The sequence below is a fragment of the Seriola dumerili genome, unplaced genomic scaffold (assembly GCF_002260705.1).
Source record: "Seriola dumerili isolate Sdu_G_001 unplaced genomic scaffold, Sdu_1.0 BDQW01000533.1, whole genome shotgun sequence".
NCBI lineage: Eukaryota > Metazoa > Chordata > Actinopteri > Carangiformes > Carangidae > Seriola > Seriola dumerili.
Genome location: NW_019174788.1, coordinates 2089168 through 2107476, shown reverse-complemented (window position 1 = coordinate 2107476; position 18309 = coordinate 2089168). Strand labels below are relative to the sequence as shown.

Genomic DNA, 18309 nt, shown 5'->3' with positions numbered 1-18309 from the left:
CTCATTTCCCAAGGGCCATTGTCTCCTGGTCAGATGTTCAGCTACAAGTTTGGCTTCAGTGCGCACGTATACAAGCTGGTCAGCACTGTGTCATCATTGGCACAGGCGGTTTTGAATGAAGGCTCTGGTGAGTGCCAGAGCTCATCAGCTTAGGAGCATTTGGCAATCGATGTGCATGATTAGCCTGTCTGGCATTACAGGAAGCAGTATATCCCATGGTGAGATACTTAAAAATGCTTGGTGAGGAACATTTAAGTATCTTTTTATCCATTTGGCACAAGCAAAATTTGCTGGCTAAATAGGTTTTGAAAAACAACCAATCCATTATGTTTTACTACAAAACCTAATCTTGAAAAATAATACCACACCAACACTGAGCAATACAAAATAAAGGCTACAGTCTCACTTGTGACAGCCTTAAGACCACACCAGAGGCCAAATCTATTTTCAGTAAACTCCCATTGTGACTTCAATGTTCCTCTTTTGAGCGCAGTCAGAGAATCAGTGGAGCCACATGGTGCATAGTTTTTTTTGTAGGCTTTTGTTGTGACTTGTCTGTCTTTGTCAAATATCTTAATCAAACCAATCTTAAATCCTAATCTATTTAGTCTTTTCCGCTTTTCTATTGTTTACTCTTTTCCTCCCCCCTATCTCCCATTCCTCCCTCTTCTAGGTGCTATACCACCTTTTTGAGGAGTATGCGGGAGTTGGCACAGTGACAGTGATGGACGGCTTCCTTGGAGTCATCTCCTTCCTGGTGGTTGCGTTGGGTGGCGTTCTAGTGGGAGCCATCTATGGTATCCTGTCTGCCTTCACATCACGCTTCACCTCCCACACGCGTGTCATCGAGCCACTTTTTGTCTTTGTGTACAGCTACATGGCCTACCTGTCAGCTGAGATGTTCCACCTCTCTGGCATCATGGCGTAAGTTTTGGGGGTGGTTATATATGGATAGTCATAGAGTGCGACCCACAGAATAACACATTATTAAGTGCTAATTTGGACGCTAAACATGTTAGCTAGTGTTTCTAGTTTCTAGTAATTCCTTAATTTAGTTCCTGTGGGTACATAGTTCCTAAAACTGTTTGGTTGAAAAGTGGGGAACATGGTAAACATCAGCATGTTAACCTTGTCATTGTGAGCATGTTAGCATTCTGATGTTAGCATTTAGCTCAAAGCTGTAGTAGAGCCTCACAGAGCTACTAATGTGGCCATAGAGTCTTAGTCTTGTTCAATCACATTTCCTGATTTTTAACATTTGAAGTAAATGCTTATGAACTTACTATAAAAGGCAGATGTCAAGTCATAATAGACGTGTGTGGAAGCTTAATTATTAACAAACATATCTAATCATACATTCTTCAATTTATGTGACTTGTAGACCTTTGAGGTTTCCTTTCTTGGAGGTACTTTTACTTATATAACATATGCATTCAGTAGATGTCTTTAAAGCATGTCAGAACAATGAGACCATGTATTTTTAGCATGGTTATCCCTAGAATCTAAGGCTGGTATCTCTGGTACCTTCCTCTACCCTGTGAGCTACAGTGTGTACGTTCAGCATTTACAATTTGAGTATCTAGCGTGTCATGTTTGCTCTCTGGTATCTGTGAAATACTTCAGCTGTTTCAGGGATGTCCCTCTTGAATCCATGTTTTTAATATATGGATCCTCTCTCAGTGATTAGTTGTCTTGGTCTATATACAACCTTGCCACTGCAGGGAAAATCAATTTCAGCTACTCCCCTATGACAGGAAGTCAACTTTACATCATGGTAGATTACACTCCCGTATAACCGGTGGTATAATGAATTAATCTGATTTAATGCCACCTAAACCAAGCCTGGATTTACTGGTATCTCAACAGTCTCTGAGGTGCCATTTTTCATCAGCTCCTCCAGTATGTATCAATCAATTTTCTCTTTAAGATGCTAGGAGTTATTGATGTTGGAGACAGGAGTTGATGATATGTTGAGTCTCCCCTCAGTGTCAGGGCCAATGGCTGTGTAGTGGTTGTGTAGAAGGACAACCCCTTCCGATGCCTGTGGCTGTCGTATTGTGCCCCACATCAAAAACTGGATTTGTCGAGGTGGTTTTATAAAGAAGTGAAACACCTTACCAGTGTGAATTCCCTTTATTATTTCTCTAAAGCACTGAAAGTCAAACCAATATTGACATGAAGGTAAAATGGGTGAATGTTGAGCAGCCGTTGTGGCATATGTAACTTGGATGGCATTTGTTTCCGGTATCCACATATTTGACATTGAAACACTGCATGACACAAGAATGGAATAGAGAAGTGGGTATCAGACAGGGATGGTGGAATCTTTGTTGTAACTGGAGCACTCCTTGAGTGGAAAACTCTGACATTACTGTTGTCTCAAGTCAAACCACCACTTCTTCTAAATTGGCTTTTGCCTTTAAAATGTCTAAAATCTTACTTTGCTTCATTTTGGTCACATGTTCAACAATTTTTTTATTTTATTTTGGGTGACAACAAGACTTGAATGAAATAAGACAAAAACATATTTGGAAACATGCAAACTATTAAGATATGTCTACAACTGTTCATTTCAGTATCTTTCAACTTAGCCAACATTTGCCTCTTCTCCTTCCAGGTTAATAGCATGTGGAGCAGTGATGCGGCCCTATGTGGAGGCCAATATATCCCACAAGTCCCACACCACCATCAAGTACTTCCTGAAAATGTGGAGCAGCGTCAGTGAGACACTGATTTTCATATTTCTGGGCGTAGCCACGGTGGACGGACCTCATTCTTGGAACTGGACCTTCGTCACTGTCACTGTCATTCTGTGTCTGGTGGCACGGGTCATAGGTCAGCTCTACTGCCATATTTCTCACAGCTAACAAATGTAATTGTGATTGTGCTAGGATGTGAAGTAATACAACTAACAACATACAACGATGTTGTTGCCGTTTCATCAGCAGTCACTGCAGATTTCTACTTGAAGTGTTTTTTATTTAACAGACTTGTCATTTATAGGGCTGACATGCAAATCAAAAAGACACAAGTAAACTTGTACTAACATGTATTATAGTTTACTTTGTAATTTACTGAAGGTTTGCCTAAAGAAGAAAGTGCATAAAAAGGGAACTAGGAGCATTGACAGGAGTAAATGTTACCATCATGTTTCATCACAGAGCTGTCGGAGTGTGAGAATGCCACTGAGGATTTCCATGTTGACTTCAGGCTGTCACAAGTCTTTCTGTGGATGATTTGTCATGCTAGAGTTATTAGTATTGTTGGAGAGAGAGACTGAAAGTGAAAGAATGATGAGCAGTGTTCAGTCATGCAATCCTGAATTGTCCTTATGTAACATTGTACTCCTCAGGATCTGATGAGGATGTGAGCAGACAAATCTGATGTCTGTGACTGGATAGTCGCAACCAATAGTCACGCACATTTTACCTCCATCACATGTTACAAGATCTTGTGATTGAATACAGTTTCTTGTCCTGACAGTTAAATGGCCATCCTGTTGTTTTTGCAGGTTTTAGATTGTTCACTATAAATCACATATCATTTGCATTACTGCCAACTACTACCTACTACCTTGACCTTGATCTGTAACATACACACAAAACACAAAACCCAACCTCAGTTTCTCATTACATTGTCCTTCTCAGGTGTGGTTGGCCTGACTTACGTCATCAACAAGTTCCGCATTGTCAAGCTGACCTCCAAGGACCAGTTCATTGTGGCTTATGGCGGCCTGCGAGGTGCCATCGCCTTCTCCCTTGGCTTCCTGCTGGACGAGAAACACTTTCCCATGAGGAACATGTTCCTCACTGCCATCATCACTGTTATCTTCTTCACAGTCTTTGTTCAGGTAAGAGTACCCTATATAAGTTGTCCTGTTTGAGAAAGAGTGTTTTCAGCCTGGCTTGCTGTGTCGTAGCGTGCTTCAAATCTCTCGTTATGGGATTTTAATATGACCACAATCAATGTACAATTTAAGCTTTTATTAAATCAAGACCTATTTAAACTATTCAAAGAGATTCCTGTGCTTTGACTTGTTCCCTGTATTAAAAACAGTAAACATTAGACATTGTTTGCCTATTGCAATATTGTAGTGTGGATTTTATTCACATGTCCTGTAGGTTACACACTCATTTGTATCTGTCATCACCAACTACACTGGTTTGCAAAAGAGTACCTTTTTGGTGTAGTTTATTTGCCTTGTAAGTGTAGTTTGAATTTTCACTTCCATCACTGTTTGTGAATTCACACTGACTGGTACATGAACAAAACCAATCCGGCTCAGAACAAATGTTTTGGAACAATTCATTGAAACGCTGTCAATCTTGTTGGACATGCTGAGGATTGAACATCAAGGGAACGCTCATATATTTATAGGAAGAAGTCGGTTTGCTACTTTTTCCAGAAATGGCCCTACTTGATGTCACGTCAGTTCCTCAACCTTTAGTGGTCATATTTTCTTGGTCTCTTCTGCTCCTTAAGTAAACGGCTCCAGGCACATGAGAAAATTCACATGAAAAAAATATGCAGAAGGAATAGGAAATATGTTTTATAAAAAGATGCATTTCTACTGAATTTACTCCCTGAGTTTACCTTAGGAAAACACATAAATATAAATACATAAAAGTAAGATAAAGAAGCACAGGCAGTGATTGTGTGCATATTACATTTTGTCCATTTGAAGTGCTGTGCACTGCATCTGCTCAGTCCTGTAAGATAAACCATTCTCCCAGTAAAACTGTAGGAAGATTCTTATGAACTGGACCCAGCAGCAGCTAAAATAAAACCCCGAAGACATGTGCCTTCTCCGCAGAGGCTAGATTAGAAACATGTTTTATTCATTATGCTGGATTCAGCACTGGCAGTCTGATGCTGAGACAGATGCAGGGGGAAGAACGTGGAGGCCACTTTCACCTGCAATGTGGAGTTAAAAGTAGAACTCCGTGTGAGTGAGTTAGACTGGAATTGAGTGTGTGATGTTATTTAGAAGAGAGCAAGTCTACATCTGAAGTGAAAAATGTTATCATGAGAAATTGTCAGATTTACTTGATAATAGTAAATGTAAGAATAATCAAAGAATGACCAGGGAAAATTCTGCATTTCTGGACTCGTTCGTTTGCTGATTGGCGAGTTGAATATCTGCTGAGGTGTCATTAGTAGCTGTAACTGTTGCTGGTATAATTATGTGGAATTGAGACAATTTATTTATTGGAAACTGGCCTATGATTAAGGTTAGGTTGTTGTTTAATTTTTATATTTATGTGAGCCAAACAGCATCACGAGCATGGAAAGCTGATTAAATCCATCCAAACTAATCTCATGTCTGAACTTCAGAATTTCCCTGCAAAGAAACTGAGGGAGGGACGATGAATGATTCTGTGGTTTGTTGCGCAAGTTGTCATGGATTATAGTGGCTAATAGTGGTTGAAATGATGCAGTTCATTCCCTTCATTCTGAGAGTTTTTAAATCGTACTGGTTGGCTTTAAGTGGGACTTAAACGTTAGGGATAACCACGATATATCAACTTTCTATTTGTTAGAAATAGAATAAGCTTTGGAATAAGCATGAGGTGATTAAAGTGCAGTTTCCTTGGCATACATGCCATTCGGTTGTGCCATGCATTTTTCTTAATCCTATCAATGACTCACCAAAAATAGACAATGTGATTACATATCAACATATTTCTAGTGAAGCTACAATGGAGTTAAGTTGAAGACACATTTTTAGGTCTACAACAATCAAACAACATCAACTCCTGCTTTACAACCATGTAAAGCATGATACAAACACACAATGTGTACACATCATTAAGATACTTTAAACAGAGTTGTGCACACAAGTTGTGTTTATGATCACATTCCTCTTAGAATATAATCAGTGATCCATCCATGCCTTTCTTAACCCTTACCCCCTTGTATGCTTCAAAGAATGTATATTCAGTGACAACAGTGGTCACACAGTAATATTAATGTTTAGTATTATCTACAACTAAAAGGATTTCACTGTGTTTATGTTACTAGAATGCTGATTTACCAATTTGTTAAAGATGTTGAAATACGTAACAGCTATGGCTGTCCTCCTCTAAAGCGGAGGGTGAAAATTACAGCAAAGACGTCAGAGTTGTTAACAAAGAGTGTGTGACAATCTGCCGGTTCTGTTAATCAGCTGTTGCAAAATGTTCCAGCGAGTGACTTGTGATACTAATAGGCTTATACTTGACTTCAGTGAATAAAAAAAAAGCACGATGGCATCTCCTGCATTGCAAACTGGGACAAGTGTGACCTGATAAGCTGATCAGGTGATGTCAGTATTAGGGTATGGAGTGTGTGTTTTTATACATCACTCACACACACATAGAAAGATCATAAGAATGTCATCTTCTCATTTCACTCTTGCATAGACTGGGTGACAAGAGCCTGTCTCAGTCTTTAGCTAAGGTCACAAGGTGTTTACAGCAAATAATGTTTTATTCCTCCCATCCTTCTTGCAGGGTATGACCATCAAGCCCCTGGTGGAGTTGCTAGCAGTGAAGAAGAAACAGGAAGCCAAGCGCTCCATTAATGAGGAAATCCACACCCAGGTAAAACCTACAACCGTCCACAGCCTTTGTTGTCAGTAGCTGATGATTTCTTGATTGTTTATACTTATGAATGACCTACAGTGTTTTTGTACACAGCTGATAGATAAAATGTCAAAATGGTTTAAAATGCTTTGGACCACAGGAGATCTTCTACATAAATTAATGTGATACATGTAGTAAATACTGATTAATTCATCAACTTCCTCTTTTACCAAGCTGTCCTTTGTTAAGCCTTTGCTAAACAATGCATTCTTACTTCCTGTCATGTTTTTACTTACTCAGCACACAGACAGGTACAGAAAGAAAATTATTACTCATAATAGCACCATTTTTTATCCTTCTCTAGACTGAGAAATGCAGTTTCACAAATGATAAAACTTTGATATTGTTGTCTGTTGAAGTTATGTAAAGTGTAACATCCTTGTCCAGTAACAAGCCTCTGAGGCCATTTAGTTCAACAAATTTGGATAGCTGCTTCCATCTACTGGCTGTGAGGTGGTACTTGTGTCCATTGAATGTCCATCCACAGATTTTCATCATGAAATGATAAAAATGATTCTATATCGCAGCGTTTTTAACAGCTAGTTTAATCTAACTTGAGTACACAAAGCTTCTTGTATCCTCAGTATTTGCTAGTCAAGCACATTCATTAGTGACTGCCATGGTGCACAATCCCACACACACACACACACACACACACACACACACAGAGACACACACACACACACACACACACACACACACACACACACACACACACAGACAGAGCCCTTTTCCGGGGCTTTATGGTGAGTCACCAGTGCTTGAGGCTAGAAGAGCAGGCTGTTCTAATGGCTTCTTCTCCTCTATAAACCATTGTTGATTAGAGTCAACTGAGCTGGCTGAGTACACAATCCTACGGGGCTACGATGTGGCTTTGAATCCAAATGCAGTCCTCTTGTATGGAGGTTGTGAATGTATTCATTAATATATTTAGGCAAGTGGTTAAGTGACATACTGTTTCTATTCCACCTGTTAGAGGTCAAAACTTCAGCAACACTTGCAGTAGACACAACTTCATTGTTAGACCGACGTGTTTTGGCTTGTGACCTTCATCATAATCATCCTCTCCCACCTGTTAAAGGATGCTGCAATGCTGCATATCCTCTCAAACACCTTGTAGAGGTTTTGCTTGCTCTATTTGTAACCATTGTTACATACTTGTGTATGTTGACATGATAAGTTACTCACAATGATCGTGGTGTCACAATACAGGCGCTAAATGCTACATGCAGCACATTGTGTGACAATCATGTTTGGTCCATCACAATATTATTGCAACCAAAAAAGAAAACATGACCCTAAGATAAAAAGTTATTCATTCAAAAAGCAGACAGTAATCACATGTCTTTACTGCATAATGAGCAGCTGTTGGTTTTGTACAATTCTATAGATGAGTGAGATAAAACAGTGTTTAACAAAGAGTAAAATCGAGTTTGAGCCTTTTTTTTAGCTCGTACAGCAACAAGTACACCTGTGCCTTTTATTTAATGTCAAACAGACATAAACAGATGAAATCTATCTATCTATCTAGCTATCTATCTGTCTAGTGTCCCTGTGTTAGCTGTGCTTTAATCTATCTGTCCATCTACCTATCTACATATATACATGTATTAATTATTAGTTTCACCTTTCATCTACCAGCGTTAAGACTCTAGAGAAACTTCATGCAGTTGCCACTTTTTAAGATGAGACTTTTCACCCCCACCCTCGCAGTGTTGGGGAGTCTTTATATAAATTATGACAAAGCAGAAGTAAATTCTGTGGCTCCACTTAATGACTTGTTCCCATAGCAACACTGCCTGCCAGACTGTCATCCGCAGGCTTAGTCAGAACACCGGGGCGACCTATGGGCCGGCTGTAGTCTGAACAACAACAGCAGTACATTTCTCTGGTTCTGTTAATAAATTCTGTGCAATCAATCACATGGCTGCTGCCGCTGGTTTTCGCTCATGGATTCCATTTTAAAAGCTTTTTGCCTGCTGTTGTTGATAATGATGTTTGCAGTCTTACCTGGGAGGGTGTTTTAACCGTGAGGAACAGTAACAGTGGGGAGGGAAAAGGAACGAGATGTTGCTTAGTAATGTGTGGTACCAGAGTTCCTGTAATCACTGTTGTTAGTCATACATACACCCATAGTTCATACACCAAAAAACTAACTTTAGACTTAACAAAAAAGAAGAACATAGCAAGTGTCACAAAAAAAGAAGCTGTTTTTGACCTATGACATTGCTTTAAATCAGGTTGTACTATAGCAGATGTAACACGGGCACTGGAAAGTCTTGTATATTACATTTATGTTTGTTCTTGGGCAAATGACATTGTTGGTAGCTTGCTAAGTTTTCAAGTAATTGAAAATACTAATCAGCAAATGCTTGAGGCCAGTTTCACAGTCTGATGCAATCTGAAGTGTATTTTCTGTCTGTCCAACAACTTCTGAAGATGATTTTCTATTTATTAATCCCCAGTTCCTCGACCACCTGTTGACTGGAATCGAGGACATCTGTGGACACTATGGACACCACCACTGGAAGGACAAGTATGGATTTTACAGTGAACTGACATTACAGCTTGCAGTCATCAGAGAACTTGGGCTGCATTATTTTCAGTACTGATTCATTCAGTTGTTCAGCTATGAAATGTCAAACACACTGACAAATGCTCATCATAAATTAACCAAGTTCAAATTGATGTCTTTAATTACATCAAAAGCAAGCAAATCTTTGACCATGAAATGTTTGTTATTTTTACTCATTAAGTGGCTTATATTATTAATTAATCTTCATAATTGTCATTGATTAATTTTCTGTCATGATCAGCTAATTATTCTAGCCCTGTAGAGATTACACATTAACTATGGCTATAAATGTGAAATAATTGCCGTCGGTGATTAATTCCCCCATTTTAACCTCTTTTTTTCCATCTAATATGCAAACTCTGCCCAGCCTCTCCCTACTCCCTTTGCTGCTTTTACCCCCATGTCTCTGTTTTAGCCCTGGTCTCTGTTTTCATCTGTCACTACTTTCTTCCCCCCAGACTGAACCGCTTCAACAAGAAGTATGTGAAGAAGTGCCTAATTGCGGGCGAACGCTCCAAGGAGCCACAGCTCATCGCCTTCTATCACAAGATGGAGATGAAACAGGCCATTGAGCTGGTGGAGAGTGGAGGGGGAGTCAAGCTGCCCTCTGCTGTGCCTTCCACCGTTTCCATGCAGTGAGTGTTGAGTAGCCGCATACCGTATCTGTAGTCAACACATCAGAAAGCCAAACTGTCCACACTGGCTATAATGACATTTTTCCACCATGCTGTGCACATTTTCATGAATTGACTTTGATACAGTCTTTCAAATTTACAATAGTACTGATATATTCTAAATGTTAAGGTCATATGTAGGCCGACACAATAAAAGCAGGTGAACCATGAACCACAGTAGTTTCTGATGAGCTATAAATGGAACAGTAACTGTTAATGGTTGAAATCAGCGCATGATGATGGCTTAAATGACTTCCTGAGTTTTTTAGTTTTTTGTTTATAGTTAAAAAGCTCAAAAATCTCTATTTAAGGAAGAATTTTATCCATGTGTGTCAAGGTGTTTTTTTTTTTATATCTAATGGGTGTGTGGCACATTGTTTCAGGGGTAGAATGGTTGGCGGATGACTGGAAGGTTGCTGGTTCTTTGACACCAAGTGTGTCATCACCTTTCCAGTCATGTTCCTTCCACCAAGTGGTGAGAGGTTTCTGTTTACCACTGCACAGTATATTTGTGTCATGAAACCATTAAAAAAGATCTTACTGTAAGCATCTGCACAGGCCTTTGACATCTGTAGTAACATGTCCCAGTGATAAATTGCTAAATTAAGCCTTGGTCAGTTTTAATATCCCGTGCAAGCGCAGTATTTAAACTAAAAGAGTCATCCTTCTCTAAATGTTTGTAAAAGCTTTTAAATATACTAAAAAGTATGAATATTTGGTGTTTGCTCACCAGTTTGATCAGACATTATATTTTCCCTTTCCACTCTGCTGGTCTCAGACTGAGCCTAGACAAGAACAGAGCCGTCAGAGAAATTAATTCAGTAAGAACAGCAACGTCATGTACAATTAACAAACTACTTACTTTGTTGAAACAGAGTGTCAGTTAAAGAAAGAGCTGATCTTAGCTCTGATATTCCTAGGTAAATTACTTGTCCTGGTCTGTTTGTTTACTGACAGCCCACACATAAGAAAGTCGCTCTCATCTGATCATTAGAGAGAGAGAAAGTATTAAGGAAACTCCCTGTCAGAGATTTGATTATCACAAGCATGTCATGTCTCCAAATTCTTTCCGCTGGACTGTGATAGAAAAACTCAGACAATTCTTCATGTATATTTCTCAGGAACATCCAGCCCAAGAAGATTCCTCCTGCCAAGTCCGTAGAGAGAGCTCTGCCGCAGCTGCCTAAAGGCAGAGAGGAGGAGATCAGGAAGATCCTCAGGAGTAACCTTCAGAAGACACGACAGAGGGTAACGCTGCTGCTATATGAGCATATAAAGATTATCATGTGTTTTTCTTATTTGCACTAGCTAAAGATGTATCATCTTGCATTACTGGTCATTCGTATTGAAGTAGCTCTGCCATATTACTTTACAGTGTTTTGATTGTTTTTGAGTTAGAATTGAATCAGTAGCTCAACTTTTACATTAACTCATACACACATTACTGAATTTAATCTTTAGGGAGGGAGGGTGTAAATCAATAAGAAGAGCATTTCTTACTGATTTACACTGGTTAAAAGCTTTGGTCCCTTGAGGTGATCATAACATGAGTAAATGAACAGTGATGCCACAATAGTAGTCCAACCTCTTCATAGAATGTTCAACACACTATTATTCTTCTTCTATTTATATTTGTATCATTACTTCTGTTTGGAATAAACAGAAACAAACAGTGACAAAATAGTTTTTGTCATAAATTCTTTTATTTGTTAACTATTAAATTAAAAAAAATAACCATGTGAAGTGTGTCTTTTCTTTCTCAGCTGCGCTCCTACAACAGACACACTCTGGTGGCTGATCCATATGAGGATGGATTTAGTGACCTACTTCTTAAGAAGCAAAAGATGGTTGAGCTGGAGAAGAAGGTACGATTATCAGTCTCAGTCACATCCACACTTCTTAAATCAAGAATCACCTCTTAAATCAAACCAGCTGTCTGCTCTGTCAAATGTTACTGACACTTGGTCACAGCATGATTGAACCAAACATGTTATGTTAATCAGTCAGTGCTAAAGAAGCTACAGAATTTTACAATTTTCAGGTAATACCATAGCAATGTGCCTCAGTGACTGTTATGCAGTCTGGTTTATAACTGCTTTTTTTTTGGGGGGGGTTTTTTGCATAATTTATGTGGAAGCTGCAGCTACAGTCCAGACCACTTTCTCATTGGAAAGTGGATTCAGACTTTTGGACCCCACTCTGTATATTGCAGAAAGCCGCCTGTAGTAAATCCTGAGAAGTACAGACAACAGATAAAGAGCAGATTTTCTCATTTCATAACGGGCCACCAGCAGCTGAATGATTCAGCCAAAACTATGATTTGTGTTCAAATTAGAGTCCACCTTCAGTCTCCTAAATTAATTTTCTCAATACAAACGGGAGCTGATTTATTTGCACGGTTGAATGGCCCTACCACAAACTTCCATTTCGTTTGCCTGTAATTACATAATGAAAATGGACCCTTGTTTTGGTTAAATCAAATGTGCTAGAAGCCACTGCAGACTCGAGAGGATTTCTGCAGAGACTAACAAAGCAACAAATCATTTTAATGAAGTTCCTCTAAGATATTTATTAATGGGGAATTACTGAGCTGTTTTACTTTGGCCGTTGTTCTTCCCAAACAAGAGAATGAGGCAGAAAATATATTTCTTTTAATTTTTCTGTCATCTCAGCTTTGTATTTTAGTGATAGTAAATGTTTATGGAAGTTGCATTATATAACTGTTGCATTTTGATTCTATAAACAACAATATCCTGTGTTTTCCTAGATAAAAGAGATGAATAACTACCTGACCGTGCCTGCTGCACCTCCTGACTCCCCGACCATGTGTAGAGCCAGACTGGCCTCAGGTAAACACACTTAGCCACAACCAAATCAAATACTCAGTGTCTAGCACCTTTTTACTATCAGGTACCACCTGAAACAATGCTGGAAATTCACCATGTCACTGATGCGACCCAAAGGGTTCAGACATTCTATTTTGTGAGGATCACAAGGTGGCATTCCATAGAACAATAAACACTTTAGAAAACACTGCTGTGCTTCACAGCTGCAGCAACAGATATTTCCCCCCTGATGGAAATATGTTTGCATGTGCCAGCCGGCATGTAAACCAGTGTTTGGTTTCATTTTAGGCAAAGATACTGATTTCAAACCTGCTCAGCAGCAGAAAGGGAACAAAATCTGTCCAGGTATGTAGTGAGTGTAGAGAAGATTCATTTTGAGTTGTAATAACCCAGCAGCAGTCCTAACATGCATGCTCCAATTATCCTGCTTGTTAACATCCATTAATTATTCATTACTAATGAGGGAATGTCATAACATGATTGACAAGCCTGAATTCAGATGATTACTTATAGCCAAAGAGTCCTGCTGGTAATAGATTATAGGTAAGCATGTATGTTACATGTGAGGAGCTTCAGTTTGTGTTTTTCATTGCAAGTTTTAACTAGAAATGCAATTATTCCAGCATGAGTTGCCTTATAAATGGTCGTGACTTACTTTGCTTTATTTTTGTTGTATTGTGAAATATGTGGAAAGGTATTAAAGCCTGCTGCTGTCTAGTTTGTGCAGTGATGCTACAATGGTAGCTTTATTGACCTTGGTTTTTGTTGTTCACATTCTCTTCTCCTTTTATACCGTATGTTCTTGCACGCTGATGGAATGACTGAATAATATTAGATCCCTTTTTAAAGCCCTGTTAAAGCTAACTTTCTGATACTGTATCCCTGTCCTGACCATAGATCCCCAAGCCTACAGTGTGAAGCAGGTGTCTGACAGCGTGCCGACCATCCAGGTAGACCTGGCCTCTCCTCAGTCTCCAGACTCCGTCAACGTAATGGATGAATTTAGACGGGCCAACCAAGAGGAGGAGGACCGGGGCCTGATGATGAGGCCTCCCCAAGGGCTGAGTGGACCTCACAAGTCAGGTGATGCTGACGGAGGCAGAGATCAGCAGAAGCTGATGAGGTGTCTCAGTGACCCCGGTCCCAGTGCAGACGAGGATGAGGATGAACCCTTCCTGCCTTAGTATGGCAGATCAGGCTGCTCGCCCACCTTTACTGGTTAGAGGAGAGAGGGCTGCTTCACTTCTCTGTTTTAAATTATCGCTTTGGTTCAACCAAACAAGCCAAAACTGCTCATGCTGTACAAACCAGAAACTAAAAGCAAAAGGAGGTTGCCCGAGAAGAAGAAAAAAAGAGTCATTCGTTTGTTATTGTCATTGCTCTTTATTTTTTCAGACAGGATTGGAACAGCAGTCGCTGCTCTCTGAGAGATGGTGGAGTTTATGATCGATAGTCTGAGACATTCAGGAAAGAACTATGCATTACCAAAGGTCTGGACTGATGTAGTGTCAGACAATATTGTTTTTACTTTAGTGTCAGACTGTTTTTCTCTCTCTATAGGTAGTAATTTTATTTTTGTTCATGATTTTATAACTTTTTTTCTTTCAAGCTACATTCTCTAAAACATGCTGGTCTTCTAGTCCTAAATGTAATCAACAAAGCAAAACTACATCAGTCCAGTTTTCACTGTCGACATAGCACTTGAGTTCTTTCATTCTCTCACTTGAAATAGCTGGATATCAAACAGTTAGTGTAGCTAGTTGAAAATATTTTTTGCCTTATTTCATGTCAGATCCTTTTTTTTTTTTTTTTTTAAAGCATTTTAATTTCAGGGGTACTAACATCTGTTTGTAATCAGAGTTTGTTCCAGCAGTCGTGGGATGTAAGTAAAAGCTGGATGTATTTAGTCACTGTGCAAACCACAGCGTAAAAGAACCACAGTTCTTTATAGTCATGCTTACAGACCTGCGGCTTTGTCGTATGGCCGTGGAGGGAATTAATGTGGACTTGAAAAAATCCTCACTATTGTATAAAGTAGTTCTGACTTACAGATGTGGAGCGAAGCTGAGTGTTTGGGAAGCTTGTGAGACAGGCAGTGATGCAGCACAGATGTGTTGATGTCAGCCTTCATGCTTGATTCCCTATCGAAGTCTGCTGTAGTTAAATCACACTCAATGTTGTCATGTCATGTTTCTATGTACATGTTTTATATTTTACCTCAGTTTAGATCACTCACTCAATTAGTCGTGGAGTCGTAAGAGTAGATTTCACTCTTAATATTGATGTAATGAGCCATCTAACACTCATCACCTTCACACTGACTGAAGTATATCAGATCTAATTGCTCACTCTGTTTTACATGCCATTTTACATTCTTCAGTTTTTTTATTGGCCTTTGCAAGAAGCATTTGTGTCCTACTTTACTTTTGACCATCTTAGAGGACATGACAAGTGAAGGTTAGTTTGTACAGGAATCCATCCACGCATCCTAACCTTCTTGAAATCTAAGACTGTAGGCAAAAGAGAAATGTAATTCTATGCATTATAGATGTGTAAATTATGTAAATTAAATATAATAACCTATATTTATGAACACCCTTTAAAACAGAAGTCTTGTAATCTTATAAACATGCAAAACACAGAGAAAAACCAATGCTAAAGTCAAAGCAAATCAAATATGGGCATTAAGACAAACGATCATAAAAAGAAAACATTTCATGAGAGTTTTTGCACATCTGAGCAAGACTGAAAAGTTATCTGCAGGCATGAAAACGTAGTCTAGTGTTTTGTTGACACAGTCAGCCCTTCTCTACTGTACGTAGTTGTACAGTGTGTATGATACCCAGTGTAAAATACATTGCATGTCTTTTTTACACAGCTGCTCAGTGAATTGTAACATGTCATAAATTTACAATGAAGTTCTTGATTGTGTCAGAAACATGCACCATTTTGTTTCTTCTACAGTCAGAACAGAAAAGTGCCACAGCCAATAACAATTAGATTTTAAACCCACAAGTATTTCTTTCACCCAGGTCTATTATCACTTGATACTACAAAAAGAGTGTAGTTTCTCCATAGAGACCAAGAGCAAACTTTGGCTTTGGATGAAGCCTGAGTGAGTCACTGTTCTACTTTTCTTGCTGTTTTGTAGGTGTTAGTGACCATTGATCCTTCCTGATCCTCTTATTTGCAGAAGGTTCAAATTACAGCAGAGGGGAGAGAGCAGAAGAACCTGACAGGCTTCTTCATTTTCCCCAACTCTTCTTTTTTTTAAGCATCTTTAATGTTCTGCTATGATTTCCGTATCAAGGGTAACAGGATATTTTGTCTGTGCACACACGCACTCATGTAAACCTAGGTGAATGTACTAGAAAATCTGAGCCTACCTGCACCGTAGCCGAGCGTGTTTGGTTCATTCCTTGCCCCTGACACTTCTCCCGCTTCACAGTTTCTAAAAGGATAATTGCAGCTGAGAGATGGGAGGGTCAAACCTTAAAGCATCTGTCTCATCCAAATTGAATTTCCCTTCGGAAATGTCTGAGTGCACGACGGAGTGTCGGAGTGGAGTGCTGTGCTGAAAATGTCAACAAGGACAAGGTCAAAGACACGAGGGTTGTTAAAAACCCTGGAATGACTAGGCAAGTGACAGGTGGTACCTTCTCCCCATCCTCAGATCTTCCTTTTATCGTTGTTTAAAGGACAGTGACATTTATGTGCAGCATCACATTTATGAGGTGTGTAAACTCTAGCTGCATAATCCCCGAGAACTGTTTCTCTCCATCTGTGAATGGAAGCTTTACACGATGCTGCTGGGACAACTTCTATATCATCGTCCCACGTGCTACATGATTTGGCCTCCGCACTTTTAAGTAGGTTTTAGGAAGGTTGCAGTGAGTAAAGCATTTGTAAACGTAGTCCCACTGGTGAATATGTGTAACCGTGTGAATACAAAACAAGGTAATTCTCTGAGAGAATAGGTTTATTCTACAAGGGCGTTGTATTTTTCATATCGATGGACACATGAGTAACATAATTTGGGGATGTGATCAAATAGAGGGAAATCAAAAACCTCAAACAACCAATTTAAATCAAAACAATCCTTAAAACAAGACATCATATCCCTGATTACATCATTTTATTCCAAAGACTTTTAGTTTCTCAAAAAGAAAAAAAAACGACTATTTTCATACTTCTTTTTTTTTTTATACCAAATGCATCTTTTTTGGGCAAACATTCTCACACTCCTCGGAGGGAAATGTTTGGTGCAGAAAACTTTAATCTAAAGCCATACAGCCTATAGAAGAACCTATTTTATTCTATTCATGTATTAAAATTTCATACACATCATTTTGCCTTTGTTTTGCTCAACGCACAGAGCAAACACAAGCCTTTACATTTAAATCACTTGTGTCTTCTTTGCTTATTTATGTTTATGTTCTCTGTTTAAACTTTTTCTGCAGCGGTGAATTGTTTTAAGTCGTGGCAGTTGTTCTCATTGAATGTGTTGAACTGAATTACAATGTCAACACTGTTGCCTCACCAGCATTCACTTCAGCTTTGTGATGCTTTGTTCTTTGCATCTCTCTGTGCTTTAAAAATGCTCCATGTGCTTTACTGTTCAACTGCTTTATTGTACAAAGACCTTTTTTTTGGCTTTACAGGGATATGAGTCCCTTTTTTATTATGAGTATTTTATCAGGATTCATGTGCATCACAAGGCTTCACTGTTATTCTTTCCCATCTCATGTTTACCTAAAACAGCTCTCCGGGAGCATTTGTCATCCAAACTTTATACTGTGGAGGCTCTGGCTTCACTTAGTAGAAATAAGCTGAATTTACAACTATAAACTGTAATCAGTACAGCTTAAAAGCCTTATGCTCAAATTCAGTGCTCCTAAATTTAGATTGTGGGAAAAGTAAAGTGAAGGCATCGATTACAATCAGCCATACAAGCGGGTAAATAACTCTTTAGCTTAAGGACACATTGGTGTTTTTGCATGTGTTTGATTTGTATTTTAGTTGTGTTTTTCCCTGCAATCCAAGCAGCCATTAGTTTCCATTCATTCCCTACAATGTAACACATCCCTGTAAAGACTTTAAACTTGCTTCAGATCCATCATCGTGAACATCAGCTATTATGTCAGGTACATTTATGTTGTGTAATTACAGTGCATTTTCATGTAATCAACTTAGACCTGCAGTGCCATGCAACAGTTAAATAAATATATACTAATGGCTGTCTCAGAGGTAAAAAAAAAAAAAAAACTTAAACACTACAGTGTGCTTTGAAAAAGGCATTAATTAGCATTTATTTAGTGTCATGATTTGTATTATATGGGCTAAAATATGCAAAAACACTGGTGTGTTCCATAGCACTGTAATATTGGACCAGCCTGCACGGCTAACACTTACACTGCAGATCAACATTAGACAATTATAAAAGGCTGTAATCACAGTGTGACGCACACGCACGTCAATATACGTCAACGTCAACATAATGACCCTGTGGTGACATTATTCCATGACCCAAAGACTGTTTTCCTCCCTTGTTTACCTCATCGTTTTCCAATTTGCCTGATCCGGCTTCTGTT

The 18309-nt window shown here is 39.0% G+C and overlaps 1 protein-coding gene across 1 annotated transcript in view; it reads left to right on the top strand.

The window, feature by feature from the left end:
- Positions 1-17983, top strand: part of LOC111235712 (sodium/hydrogen exchanger 1-like) — a 30119-nt gene extending 12136 nt beyond the window's left edge. The window contains exons 3-12 of the mRNA XM_022764223.1: positions 674-924; positions 2618-2835; positions 3648-3850; positions 6492-6581; positions 9089-9159; positions 9657-9833; positions 10994-11120; positions 11636-11737; positions 12640-12721; positions 13616-17983. Coding sequence (XP_022619944.1) covers positions 674-924; positions 2618-2835; positions 3648-3850; positions 6492-6581; positions 9089-9159; positions 9657-9833; positions 10994-11120; positions 11636-11737; positions 12640-12721; positions 13616-13902 — 1608 coding nt within the window. The 3' untranslated portion in view covers positions 13903-17983. The remainder of the gene's footprint in view (positions 1-673; positions 925-2617; positions 2836-3647; positions 3851-6491; positions 6582-9088; positions 9160-9656; positions 9834-10993; positions 11121-11635; positions 11738-12639; positions 12722-13615) is intronic.
- Positions 17984-18309: the final 326 nt, after the last annotated feature.